Source organism: Trichechus manatus, unplaced genomic scaffold (assembly GCF_000243295.1).
Source record: "Trichechus manatus latirostris isolate Lorelei unplaced genomic scaffold, TriManLat1.0 scaffold00182, whole genome shotgun sequence".
Lineage (NCBI taxonomy): Eukaryota > Metazoa > Chordata > Mammalia > Sirenia > Trichechidae > Trichechus > Trichechus manatus.
In genome coordinates, this window is record NW_004444118.1 from 3,221,181 (window position 1) to 3,236,138 (window position 14,958).

Genomic DNA, 14,958 nt, shown 5'->3' on the forward strand with positions numbered 1-14,958 from the left:
CTGGGGACCATGCTTTCAGGAGACATCTAGGTCAATTGGTATAACAAAGCTTATTAAGAAAATGTTCTGCATCCTACTTTGGTGAGTGGTGGCTGGGGTCTTAAAAGCTTGCAAGTGGCCGTCCAAGATGCATCAAATATCAAATGGTCACAACCACCTGGAGTAAAGGAGAATGAAGAACACCCAAGACACAAGGAAAGTATTAACCCAAGAGAAAGGACAACATAAACCAGAGACTTCATCAGCCTGAGACCAGAAGAACTAGATGGTGCCCAGCTACCACCAATGACTGCCCTGACAGGGAACACAACAGAGAGTCCTGGCTGGAGCAGGAAAAAGATTGCGTGCAGAACTCAGACTCTAGTAAGAAGACCAGACTTGATGGTCTGACTGAGACTGGAGGAACACTGGAAAGCACAGCCCCCGGATTCTCTATCAGCCCAGAACTAAAACAATTTCCGAGGCCAACTCTTCAGACAGAGATTGGACTGGACTGTGGGACATACAGTGATACTTGCTAGGAGTGTGCCTCTTAGCCCAAGTAGATACAAGAGACTAAATGGGCTGCTTCTGTCTGGAGGTGAGATGGGAAGGCAAAAAGAGCTAGGAGGTAGTTGAATGGACATGGGGAATCGGGGGTGGAAAGGAGGAGTGTGCTGTCACAGTATGGAGAAAGCAATTAGGGTCACATAACAATGCATGTATAAATTTTTGTGTGGGTTACTAAAAAAAATATAGTGAGTGATATGAATTAAATATTAAGGAACTCAATAGCCTATTCTACACTCTTGACGATCAAAAATTCTAAGTCATTCTATAAAAATATCAGTACATAATATAAAAATCTTTATAGAGTCTTAAGCCAAAAGAAAACCAAACCCATTGCCATTGAGTCGATTCCAACTCATAGTGACCCTATAGCGCAGAGTAGAACTGCACCCATATGGTTTCCAAGGAGCAGCCAGTAGATTTGAACTGCTGATCTTTCTGGTTATCAACCTGAGCTCTTAACCACTGTGCCACCAGGGCTCCATATAGAGTCTTAAAACCAAAAATTAAGGATAGTGAATTTATTGTTTTTTAATAATTTAATGTTTTTGAAATATTCCATATTTTAATGTTGCACCACTCATTTTACAATTCAGTAACAAAGGATTATTATGATTCCTTCTTTATATCTTTAAGAGATTTAGCATTTTCTCAGCTTATTTAGCCAATATCTTTACTAGAACCGTTGTATTTCTTAACTTATGAATACCCCATCTTCTACCAAAGAGAATTTGAGGTAAAATATTGAATACCTAGCAAAACACTTGTCCCCTATTAAATCCATTGTCATACAATTAACCCTGGTGTTTCCTTTACATACTCACTGGTGAGTAAGAACAATGAGTTATTTCTCAAAATGAAATACAGTAATCACTTACCAGGAAAATCTTCCTTTGGTGAAGACAAAAAATTATGGTCCTTCTACCTTACTTTTAAGTTGGAGGTGAAAACCATAATGAAAGTTACAGAACTATAAAGAATGGCAGGATATATTGTGAAGAGGAATAATCACTGTTAAAAACAAAGTTACAATTACTTTGAGAGATTATAAACATTACTTTTAAATGAAAATTAATAAAGCAATGAGTAATTTCCATTATAAGAAATAAGTAAAGAAAATTTTCCAGGAAATTATTCCCTTCTCCTTCTGGAATCTATGTAAAATCATCAAGTAAAATGGAAAAAACATAAGCTCTCATTTTTGTTGAAATTCCAAATTATTTTTAAGGGCTTTCTTAATGAACCAAGTTTTGCACAAGAGCCACAAGGAAGAAGTGGAGAGAAAACAAAAAGAAATCTCAGTGTTGAAAGTCCAACCAGGGCAGCTGTCAAAAATCGCCAACCAAAAAAATCCCCAACAAGAATGCACACACACCCTGAAAAGTAAAAACTATATCCATTGTTCGCAGCAGTGGGAGTGGGATTGGGAGTGGAATGAGAAGCTGCAAAACCACTCATTCCCTTGACCTAAGTCAGCTCAGAAAATAATCATGTATAAGTCAAATTTGCAGGAAGAAATCTATAGTGAAACAATTACGGGAAGAGCAGCAAGATTTATTAACAGAATAAAACAAACAAACAACAACAAAAAAAAAAAAACCTCATGAGAAAGATGCTTCCATGGAGCAGACGATAACTGGGAACAGCAATTTCACTATGATTTTTAAAACAAACAATTTATTGAGGCTTGAGGCTATCATATCTATGAAGGTCACAAAGCAGAAATAGAACTAGGGAAGAGATAATAAGGCAATAGGGAAACATAAAATTGAACAGGCACAACTCAGGAAAAAAGTAAAAGTAAAACACAACCATGACAGAAATGAAGATCAAATTGAAAGAAGCACAATGGTGAAAAGAAGCACTATGAAAAACACAATAAAGGACACCAAGGCAATATTTGAAGAGATAATTAGCAGAAATTTTTTTCAGAAATGATGAAAGACATTTATCCACGGATTAGAAAAAAATTAAATGAACTAAAAAAAAAGAAAGAAACCACACCTCAACAAATCATAATGTAGAAGTGGCAGAAAAACAAAAACAAAGAGATAATCTTAAAAGCTGACAAAGAAAAAAGTAGACAGACGTGAAAGGAGCAACAACTACATTTGCGGCTAACTTCTCAAAAATAAGAAAGATCCAGAAGAAAGTAGAATATTATCTTCAATACGCTGAAAAAAAAATAAATACCAATTTAGAATTATATTCCTAAGGAAAATGTCACTTCAGAAGAGACCAAACAAAAGCTAGTATCAGACAAACAAAATAGTTTCCAACAGAAGACTCTCTTTTAGGGTAATTGTAAAGGATGTACGTTTGGCAAAAAAGAAAATGAACCCAGTTGGAAAGCATGAGATAAAAGCAAGGAAGGAAGGAAGGAGGGAGGGAGGGAGGGAGGGAAGGAAAGCAGGAAGGCAGGAAGATAGGAAGACAGGAAGGAAGGAAGAAGGTCAAAGAAAATGATAACTATATGGATCAATTTAAGAGAATGTTAACTATATTTTAAAATAACATAAATATCATATGTTTACATTCAATGGATGCAGAGGAGCATTTGATAAAAATCCAACATTCATTCATCAGTTAAAAAAAAAAAACTCTTAGAGTCTCTGAGTGGTGCAAGTGGTTAACATGCTGCTAACCAAAAGGTTAGAGGTTCAAGTTCACCCAGAGGCACCTCAAAAGAAAAGCCTGGTGATCTATTTCCATAAAATTAGCCATTGAAAACCCTACGGAGCACAGTTCTACTTTGAAACACATGAGGTTGCTATGAGTCAGAATCAACTCCATGAAAACTAGGATAGCAATAGGGGAACCAGCAGCAATAGGGGAACCAGCAGCAATAGGGGAACCAGCAAAAGGGGAACTTCATTAATATGATAAAAAGCATTTACAAAAAACCTGTAACAATCATTATTTCTAAATAATAAAATATTGCAAGCTTTTCCTTGGAAATCAGGAACAACATGAGGGTGCCTGTTATTTTCATATCAATTCAACATTGTACTGAATGTTCTGGAGTCCCTGGGTTGTGCAGATGGTTAATGTGCTCAGCCGCTAACTGAAAGGTTGGAGGTTCAAGTCCACCCAGAGACACCTCAGAAGAAAGGCCTGGCAATTCACTTTCAAAACATCAGCATCGAAAACCCTATGGAGCACAGTTCTACTCTGACACATGAGTAGGAATTGACTTCACAGAAACTGGTTACTTGAAGTTCTAGCCAGAGCAGTAATGCAAGAAAAATAAAAGTTATAACCATTGAGAGCAGTAGAACGATGGGATGCAGAACTCAAATACTAGTAAGAAGACCAGACTTAATGGTCTAAGACTGGAGGTGCCCCGGAAAGCATGGCCCCTGGTCTCTCCATCACCCCAGAACTAAAATAATTTCCGAGGCCAACTCTTCAGACAGGGATTGGACTGGCCTGTGGGACATAAAGTGATACTCGTGAAGAATGTGCCTCTTAGACAAGTAGATACAAGAGACCAAAGGTGCGGCTTCTGTCCAGAGGTTAGAGGGGAAGGCAAAGAGAATAAGCAGCTGGTTGAATGTTCATGGGGAATCAGGGGTGGAGGGGAGGAGTGTGCTGTCACAGTATGGGGTGAGCGGTGGGGGTCTCATAACAATGTATGTTAAAAAAAAAAATTCTGTATGGGAGACTAACTTGAAATGTAAACTTCATTTAATTACATCAATAATAATGAAAAAAAAGTTATAACCATTGAAAGGAAAACATAAAACAATCATTACTTACAGTAAATTAATTGTTCACAAAAATTTCATAAGAATCCATAGATAAATTATTAGAATTATATCAGTTTAACAAGGCTTCTAGACACAAGGTTTATACACAAAAATCCACAGAGTTATAAATTTAAAGTTTATTTTTAAAAAATATACTCTAAAATTGCATCAAACTAAAAATTATCTAGGGAGAAATCTAACAAAAGACAAAACCCATATGGGGAAAAAATTGAAACTTCATTGAGAAATATAAAGAAAATCTAAATCTATTGAGGTATATACCATGTTTATTGATTAAAGGTATCAATATTATAAAAAATATCAGTTAAGCCCACATTGATTTATATATTTAATACAATTTCAATCAAAATCTCAACAGGAGTTTTTTGAAAACCAGGACAAGCTGGCTTTAAAATTTATACAGAAATACAAAGGCCAAGAATATGCATTGCCAGATATCAAGATTTTTTTAAACCTTCGTTTAGACACTGTGTTATTGGCATAGGGATAGATAAATAGATAAATGGAATGGAATAGAGAATCCAGAAAGAGACCCAGACAAAAAAAAAAGCACTTGAATTTTGACAAAGATGGCACTACCAATCATTAGTAAAAGGAAAGTCTTTTCAATAAATGTACAGGGAAAAAAATGGTTATCCATACAGACAAAACAAAACAATTAAAATAGACTCATACCTCACAGCATATCCAAAAATCAATTTCAGGTTCATCATACACCAACAGGAGAAAGGAAAAAGTATAAAGCTTTTTGAAGATAACGTAGAAGAACATCTTCATGACATCAGCTTAGTAAAAGCAAGTTTTCTTAAGACAAGAAGCACAGTCATAAAGGGAAAGATTTACAAATATTATTACATTAAAATTAGTAACTTCTGTCCATCGAAGGACACCATAAAGAGAGGGAAAAGATTAAGTTACTGAGTGAAAGAACTATTTACTATCATATAATGAACAAAGGACTCATATCCATAATACCTAGATTTTTTTAAAACTCCTGCAATAAATTAAAAGTAGAAAATCCAATAGAAAAAATGTGCAAGAGGCTTGAACATACACTATACAAAAGGCCAGTAAACTTAAAAAAAAAAAAAAAGCTGAGTTTTATTAGTAATAAGAATGCACATTGAAACCACAATGAGATACTACTAGACTGGCAAAATCATGTAAAGTCTGACCATTCCAACTACGGTGAGAATGTGGAACAATAAAATATTTTATGAAATGCTGATAGTGTGTAGACTGGTATAGCTATACTTGAAAAATTGTTGGGTAGTTTGTAGTAGAGTTGAATATACACATACTCTGTGCTCCAGCAATTCCACACCTAGATGTATATCCTAGAGAAAAATCACACAGATGTACACCTGAATACATGTACAATCATGTTTTTAGAATGTTGATTAGAGCCAAAAACTAGAAATAAATGAGTCCATCAAAAGTTGTTGGGTCCTGTGACAGATTAGAACTGCCCCGTAGGGTTTTCTTAGCTGTAACCTTTACAGGAGCAGATCTCCAGGTCTTTCTCCCACAGAGCTGCTGGGTGGGTTCCAGCCACCAACTTTTCAGTTAGCAGCTGAGTGCTTAACCATGGTGCCACCGGGGCTTCTCCCATCAAGAGTAGAATAGACAAATAAGAAGTGATATATTCATATAAGTAAATACTATGCTGTAATGACTAAGAGCAACTATAGCTACATTCTACAAGTAAATTTTAAAAACATAATATTGAAGGAAAACAGTACATCAAACAGTACATACAAAATGATTGCATCTATATAAAATCAAAAGCGGACATAACTACTGTATTCAGGGATGAATATATAGGTGGTAAAACTGTTTTTTAAAAATAGCAAATAACTGATTACCATAAAATCAGGATAAGATTACTTCCTGGGGAGTAAGGAAGGGACACTTGGGGGCTTTCTTGGGCACTGGAAATGTTCTATTTCCAGTGGTGGTTCTATGCATGCCTACTTTTTAAGTATTTATCAAGCTGTATAATTATGATTTATATACTCTTCTGCATGTGTATTATGTTTCACAGTTAAAATATTTAAAATAAAATAATATTCATAAAAATAGCCTCTGCCTAATACGGTAAATAGTACATATATGAAGATATGTACTGTATATTAATATAGTACATATGTGAAGAATATACCTCAGTAGCTGGCATGTAGTAAATATTCCATAAATGATGGCCACTATCCTTAAGAAACAAGAAAAGTAATGCATAGGAAGGACAATTTACATGAGGATTAATAAGGATTATTATGGTATCAGAATTTGTAAAAAACAAAAACTGGTGGTACTTGGGAAGGGTAGCTACAGAACAAGCCTTTCTCTTCACCCCAGTAGGCCCAAAATAGGCTTCCAGTATCTAAAGATTTCCCTTCTTCCCTCTCATCCTCCCTCAAATAAATGAGAAAGGAATTTTGAGAATGTAGAAACCACAGCATCTTCTTGAACTACTACCCATGCTGTCACTGTGTTATGAACGAAAACTTTTCCCATTTCCAAAACTCAACTATCTATTAAAAATGTCTGAAACTCCTTTAAGGATAGATTCCATTTCCCCAATTAAAGGTAAGTTAAAATACAAAGTAACAATTGCTTGAAATCCATTTCAACTACACCAAAAAATGCAAGTATTTGCTCTTTTTTTTTAAAATAAAGTTTTAGGTATTAAAAAAATTAACTCACATCCAGAATAAAATCATCATCCTCATCATCAAACAAAACTAAACGATAAATATCAAAAGTTTCTCTCTCTTCCCAACATCTTCAATTCCACTTCCCAGAGGTAAAACCCTATAAAATGTATTCTTCCAGAAATGTTTTATGCACATTTAATATATTTTCTTAAAACATAAACAGATTAGATCTTTTATGAGAGAGTATTATTTTAATTGATGTATGAGAAAAACAGCAAGTGTGCACAGAAATTTCAGAAGGAAGTGAAGGCTGAAGAAATGCAAAAGTAATGTAATTTTTGACACTAAGCCTCTGTTTCCTTGCATGGAAAACTAAAGTTATATAAATTTTAGGACCTACATATTTTTACATATTTTTAAATCAGGAAAGGTGTGCATCAGGATTGTATACTTTCACCATACTTATTCAGTCTGTATGCTAAGCAAATAATCCAACAAACTGGACTATACGAAGAAGAACGGGGCATCGGGATTGGAGGAAGACTCATTAACAACCTGCATTATGCAGATGACACAACCTTGCTTGCTGAAAGTGAAGAGGACTTGAAACACTTCCTGATGAAGATCAAAGACTGCAGCCTTCAGTATAGATTACACCTCCACATAAAGAAAACAAAAATCTTCACAACTGGACAAATAAGCAACACTATAAATGATGAAAAGATTGAAATTGTCAAGGATTTCATTTTACTTGGATCCGCAATCAACACCCATGGAAGCAGCAGTCAAGAAATCAAACAACGCATTGCATTGGGCAAATCTGCTTCAAAAGACCTCTTTAAAGTATTAAAAAGCAAAGATGTCACTTTGAAGACTAAGGTGCGCCATTCCCAAGCCGTGGTGTTTTCACTCACCTCATATGCATGTGAAATCTGGACTATGAAGAAGAGGACTGAAGGAGAATTGATGCCTTTGCATTATGGTGTTTGCAAAGTCGTTTGGACTACCAAAAGAACAAACAACTCTGTCTCGAAAGAAGTACAGCCAGAACGCTCCTTAGAAGCGAGGATGGTGAGACTTAGACTCAGGTACTTTGGACGTTATCAGGAGGGACCAATCCCTGGAGAACAACATCATGCTTGGTAAGGTAGAGTCACAGAAAAAGAGGAAGACCGTCAATGAGATGGATTGACACAGTGGCTGCAACAATGGGCTCAAATATAGCAAGGATTGTGAGGATGGCGCAGATCAGGCATTGTTTACAGAACGTAGGGTTGCTGTGAGTCGAAATAAACTCAATGGCACCTAACAAAAACAACCTAACAACATATATTTTTACGCTTGTAGTTTAAAATGATCATGAGACTCAACTTCTTAGGGTCATCTACCTGATTAGGGACACTTACACAGTAAAGAAAACAAATAAACTATACACAATAATTTTTACCTTCCATATTCAACTTTGTTTTCTCACATAGCAATTTTTCATGAAACACTTCTTTTGGATCCTTTTTTCCTTTAAGAAGCTGAGAATAGCTTTGAAAAAAAACTGTAAAAGAGAATAAAGACCATTCACTTTCCTGGTAGTAGTATGACTTTGCTCCTGATTGTTACTTTCTTGCATTCCGTGTAGGAACAAAATCTACAAAGGCCCAATTACTTAAGTAGAAGGATCCTGGCTGTGGAAAAATTTCCCATCACTCCACCATCAACATAATCCTAATCCTACTGATTTTGAAACCAAAGATTCCTCCAGGAATAGATGAATGATCCATAGCTGAAAGAGCACATGACAGTTTTGATAGAATAGTTTTGTCTGATTATATTTCAATACTAAGTGTATGACCCATGCAAGGGCTAAGGCTAGCGGTGGGAGGAGGAGGAGTGGAGGGCATATACTCAAGCATATCTCTATTTGAGGATGTATCTAGTGTGGGTCTTTGAGGGAGACAATTCAGCTAATTTTGAGGAATTCTGAGTTAGGTTTGAGAGTGGGGAAGCAGAAATAGACATATCGACATTGATCAGAAGAACATTATCCTCTCCTTCTTCTTTCCTTTCCTCTCTCCATCCCAACAGGCTCTTACTCCTTAGCATACCAACATGCTCAAGTCTCTCTAATTAAAAACTACGTTACCTCCCCCTCTAGAAACTGACTTTTCTCTCTTCCATCCCTCCTTACCTTCCATTTGCTCCTTGACCCACCACATTCTGACTTCTGCTTCCACCATTCCACTAAAATTACCCTTGCAACGAGTTGTCTGTTATCCCTGAGAGAATGGATCCAAAGGCCACTTACAAGTCTTCTTCCTATTTGACTTCCATGAATACTGGATCCCAGTTCTCTTCCCTCTTATCTCTTTGGGCACTACTTTTTTCTGTCTTTGTATAATCTCTCTTGCTACTGCTTCTTACAGTTTTTAAAAGCTCCTCTTCCTCCATACACCTCTTTTAAAATGTAGTATTCCCCAGAGTTCCATCCTTATCCCTCTTCTCATACTAGATCCTCTCCTTGAGCGATGTCGTGTATTTCTGTTGCTTCAAATGCTACCTATATGTAAATGACTTCCAAAGCTCAGACCTCTCTCCTGAAATTCAGAGAAATATGTCTCCCACTAAGCATTTCCATTTGAGGTTCCCACAGTCATATAAAACTCAACATGCCCTGAACTTAAATCACTATCTTCCAATCAAACCTGCTATTCATCCTATACTGTCTACTTCTGAATAACTTCATGATTTCTGTGTTGACAAAGGTAGAAACTTAGAGTCAGTCATACTTTACTTCTCTGGGTCCCTTATTCTCCAAATCTAAATATTTGTCAAGCCTCTACCTCCTTGATTCTTCCTCTCCAATATCATCTTTTTTTTTTTTTTTTCTTTCACTTACATCCTCTTCTTTTTCTTCACTATTACTAGCCTTAGGTCCAGCTCTCACTATTTCTCAATTGGATTAATGAATTAGCCTTGTAAATATTCTCTTGGCCTCCAATTTTATCCATATATTCATTTTCTTCTGCCAAAAGCATATTTCTATAAGTCATATTTGATCTTATCACTTCCCTGCTTACAATTCTTCCATGGCTCTACATGTCTGTGACAAACGGCAAAAATTGCCACAATTCTCCATCCTTCCCTGAGTCCACATCACTTTGCAATGTGGCTTTGCACCTTCTCCCATCAAGAAGTGGGGTTTACAAAGCTAAGAAGTTTCCGGAATACAACCAAACACTTCAAGGGACAGAGTAGCAGGGGCAGGGGTCTGGGGACCATGCTTTCAGGGGACATCTAGGTCAATTGGCATAACAAAGCTTATTAAGAAAATGTTCTGCATCCCACTTTGGTGAGTGGTGTCTAGGGTCTTAAAAGCTAGCAAGCGGCCATCTAAGATTGTCCCAACTCACTTGGAGTAACGGAGAATGAAGAACACCAAAGTCATAAGCAAAATATTAGCCCAAGAGACAGAAAAGGCCACATAAACCAGAGACTGCATCAGCTTCAGACCAGAACTAGATGGTGCCTGGCTACCACCAATGACTGCCCTGACAGGGAACACAACAGAGAGTCCCTGATGGAGCATGAGAAAAGTGGGGTGCAGAACTCAAATTCTAGTAAAAAGACCACACTTAATGAGACTGGAGGATCCCCAGAAATCATGGCCCCCAGACTCTCTGTCAACTCAGCACTAAAACCACTCCCGAGGCCAACTCTTCAGACAAAGATTAGACTGTACTATGGGACATAAAATGATACTCGTGAAGAGTGTGGTTCTTAGCTCAAGTAGATACATGAGACTAAATGGGCAGCTCCTGTCCAGAGGTGAGATGAGAAGGCAGAGAGGGTCAGGAGCTGGTTAAATGGACATGGGAAATCAGGGATGGAAAGGAGGAGTGTGCTGTCACAGTATAGGGAGACCAATTAGGGTCAGATAACAATATATGTATAAATTTTTGTATGACAGACTAACTTAAAATGTAAACTTTCACTTAAAGTACAACACTAAAAAAAAAAGAAGGAGAAGAAGTAGGGTTTATTTCTTCACCAGTTGGATCCTGCTGGCCTTATGACTTCCTTTGGCCAACAGAATGTGGCAGAAGTAACAATGTGCCTAAGTTTCAGGAGGCTTTGTTTACTTCTACTCTCATTTTGGGGAGCCTGAAAGTTGCTGTGTGAAGAAGTCCAGGCTAGCCTGGTGAATAATTGCCCTGTTTTTCCAGCCAACATTTAGCCAACCCTCAGAAGCTGAGTTGCCTAGGTGACAGGAACCTGACTACATATGCATGAGTGAGCTCAGCTGGGACCAGAAGAGCCTCCGAGCTGAGCCCAGCCCTAATTGCAAACCCACAGAATCATGAGTTAAATAAAGAGTTGTTGTTTTAATCCACTAAGATTAAGATTTGCCTATAAGCACCAAAAGATAATTGATATAATAACCTTCAGGAAAAAAAATGTCAGACTCCTTAGAATGGTACACAACGCTCTTCATGCTCTGAGCCCTGCTTATTTCTCCCATCTACAGCTTCATCTCTCACAGTTCCTCACTTAGCACCATATGTGCCTTCCATACATACTTGCATTCCCCAAATTTTACTATGCTCTTTCACATCTCTGTGTACACACAGCTCCTTTCATAAAGTGCTCTTCACTCCCTTCTTAACTAAGCCCAGATGTCAATGCCTTCAGGAAGCCTAGCCCAGCCTCCTGTACTTACTTCCAGTAAACACTTACCATATAACATTATAACCACTGGTTCATTTGACTACCTTTACCACCATTCTCTGCAGTTCTTGAGACTCAGGGCTGTGGCTCTGGCTGGCCTCTCTGGCTGGCATAGTGTCTGACATACAGTAGCTTCCCATTACTGCTTATTGAATGACCAAATGAATGAATAAAGTCTACCCAAATATACACTGGCTTTTATAACTTTTAAAAATTTGATAAACTCTATAGCCAAAGACATGCAGAAATTCACCTATATGCTAAGCTGGCTTTTAGAACTCACAGTCTTGAGCAGGACAAAAACAAATAGGCTGAAAATGCAATGGGGAACTCTCCCCCTGGTATGTTTCCTCTTGTCCACCTACTCTATCCAAAAAAACAAGTTTTTGTGCACTTGTATAAGGCTGGCCTTAAAAATGCTACTAAGCAAATAAAGATTCAGTCTCACATAATCTATGGGCACTATGCCTAACGTAGAGATTTTATTCTACAACAAAGATTTTACTCTGCGACACACACACATGCCCACACATATGCTCTTCAGTTTCTTTAATGGAGTTGACACCATCATTTTGAAGGAGAGTAACTAAATACAAAGAGCAAAATTCCCAGTAAAACCAAACAAAAGCCGTTGCTGTGGAGTCAATTCCAACTCAAAGTGACCCTATAGAACAGAGTAGAACTGCCCCATAGGGTTTCCAAGGCTGTAATCTTTATAGAAGCAGATTGTCACATCTTTCTCCTGTTGAGTGGCTGGTAGGTTCAAACCACTGACCTTTCAGTTAGCAGCCAATTTTTTTAACCACTGCATCACCTGAGCTCCTTAAAATTCCCAATGGTCTCCCACTAATTATGTCTCCCCCAGAGAAAACTCCAGATTTTTGGATAAAAAACCAAACCAAACCAGTTGCTGTTGAGTTGATTCTGACTCATAGTGACTCTATAGGACAGAGGATAACTGCCTCATAGGGTTTCCAAGGAGCAGCTGGTGGATTCAAACTGATGACGTTTTTTTTTGGATAGCAGCTGAACTCTTAACCACTGCACCACCAGGGTTCCGTTTTTGGATAAACCCATTGTTAAATATCAGTATCTAATAGACACCCTTTGTTTGTGTAAGGCACCCATTCCTTACTGATTCAGATGGCATACTTACTCATAAAAGCAATAAAGAATGAGATTGCCAATAGCAGCAGAAGTATCAGCAATGAGGCCAGAAGCTGCTTGGGAAAACCAGGGTTACGTTGGTAAGGGCTGGTCTTCTCTTTGGGTGCTGAAGGAGAAACCAAATTAGATTCATCAGTTGTAAATTCTGTCCTTACTTCTTCTTCTGCCTCCTCTTCCTTTTCTTGGATGACACACCATTACTAACTGTATAACATTTGAAATTATAATAGGAATAGAAAAAGGAACGCGAAGGAAATAATAATGTTCATTGTAAAAACTTTAGAAAATACATAAAAGCCCAAATTCCTATTGAGAGATAACCATTGCTAACATTTTACTATCTATCCTTCCAACAAGTTTTAAAGTATATGTACATATGTGTACATTTTCCAACGATTGACACACCATAAATACTGATCTCTAGTCTACTATTTTCCTTTACACTACACCATGAACATTTTTTACCACCATATTTTCTTCTTTAATACTATTAGGGTAGCATGATATTTTATTATATATTTAAATAACTCTCTAAATTTTTTCCATCTTTAACTACCTTAGATAATGCTAATGTCATTGTTAGTTGCTGTCGAGACGATTCCAACTCACGGCGACCCCATGTGTGCAGAGTACAACCGCTCCATAGGCTGTGACCTTTCATAAACAGATTGCCAGGCCTCTCTTCCAAGGTGCCTCTAGGTGAGTTCAAACTGCCAACCTTTTGGCTAGTAGTCAAGCACTTAACCATTTACACCACCCAGGGACTCTGAGTAATGCTATAGCAAATAAATCTTTATAATCATCCCTGATCGTTTCCTTAGGATAAAGAAAGTTCATTTTAGTCCCCACTTCATAGTTAAGAATCACTTTCTGAAAGTTATATTATCAAGTGAGGAGAGAAAAAACCTTCAGTACCGTATAATATGATCTCATATTTAGAAAAAATACCTATACACATTTGTGTATATTTATATTTGGAAGGATATACACTAAAATGTAAATTATGCTATCTCTGGATGGTAAGATTAAGTATAATTTAAATTTTTGTGTACCTCTAGAAGATAATTTTTTCTACAATAAACATTATTACTTGTATAATAAAGAATGGACTGGCAGAACAAATCAGTCTCGGAAGAAGTACAGCCACAATGCTCCTTAAAGTTGAGGATGGAGAGACTATGTCTCATGTACTTTGGACATGCTATCAGGAGGGACCGGTTCCAGGAGAAGGACATCATGCTTGGTAGAGTAGAGGGTCAGCAAAAAAGTAGAGAGACATCTCAATCCAATGAGATGGATTGACACAGTGGCTGCGACAATGGGCTCAAACACAGCAATGATTGTAAGGATTGTGTAGGACCAGGCATTGTTTCATTCTCTTGTACATAGGGTGGCTGAGTCGTAGCCAACTCAATGGCACTTAACAATAACAACAGCAACATAATAAAGAAATGATATAAAGTTTTTAAGGGGGGAAAAAGAGTTTCCCTTCAAGCTTGTTCATATCTCTGGAGAGATATTTTCAAAAAGCCTGAGTAATCCTGACCCTCCCCTAAAGCTCCTTGTAGTCTACATACATTTTTTTCATCTCCTTTGATCTATATCTAAGACACCAAACATGCCACCCAAATTACCTTTAATCAACTCCCAAGCCTAACTGAGTATCTTGGGGATACAATTTGCAATTGATTTTCTGATTTCAGAAAATTTTCCCTGCAGATTTAAGGCATTTACTTTCTTTGTTAGATTTTCCAGCCTTTCATCTACAATGTTCTTTTGTTCCACTTCAGTTCAGAACTAAAAAATACACCCTCAAAACTCTTCACCCTAGGATGAGACAGTACACAATACAGGGGAAACCAGCACAACTTGTACAAGGAAATGTCATGGAAACCCCATAGACACATCCAAACTCCCTGAGGGACTGAATTGCTGAGTGGAGGGCTGTGGGGACCATGGTCTCAGGGAACACCTAGCTCAATTGGCATAACACAGTTTTTATAAAGACAATGTTCTACATTCTACCTTGGTGCGTAGCGTCTGGGGTCTTAAAAGCCTGTGAGCAGCCATCTAAGATACTCCACTGGTCTCATCCCTTC

At 37.4% G+C, this 14,958-nt stretch overlaps 1 protein-coding gene across 3 annotated transcripts in view; it reads right to left on the reverse strand.

Moving 5' to 3' along the window:
* Positions 1–14,958, reverse strand: part of LOC101346175 (C-type lectin domain family 4 member A-like) — a 51,792-nt gene that overhangs the window by 25,785 nt on the left and 11,049 nt on the right. For 2 of the 3 annotated variants that reach the window (XM_023741522.1, XM_023741521.1), the window contains exons 2-3: positions 12,849–12,965; positions 8,421–8,522 (exon numbers count right to left, since the gene is read on the reverse strand). In XM_023741522.1, the coding sequence (XP_023597290.1) occupies positions 8,421–8,522; positions 12,849–12,965 (219 nt within the window). The remainder of the gene's footprint in view (positions 1–8,420; positions 8,523–12,848; positions 12,966–14,958) is intronic. The other variant, XM_004387275.2, reaches the window with a different exon arrangement.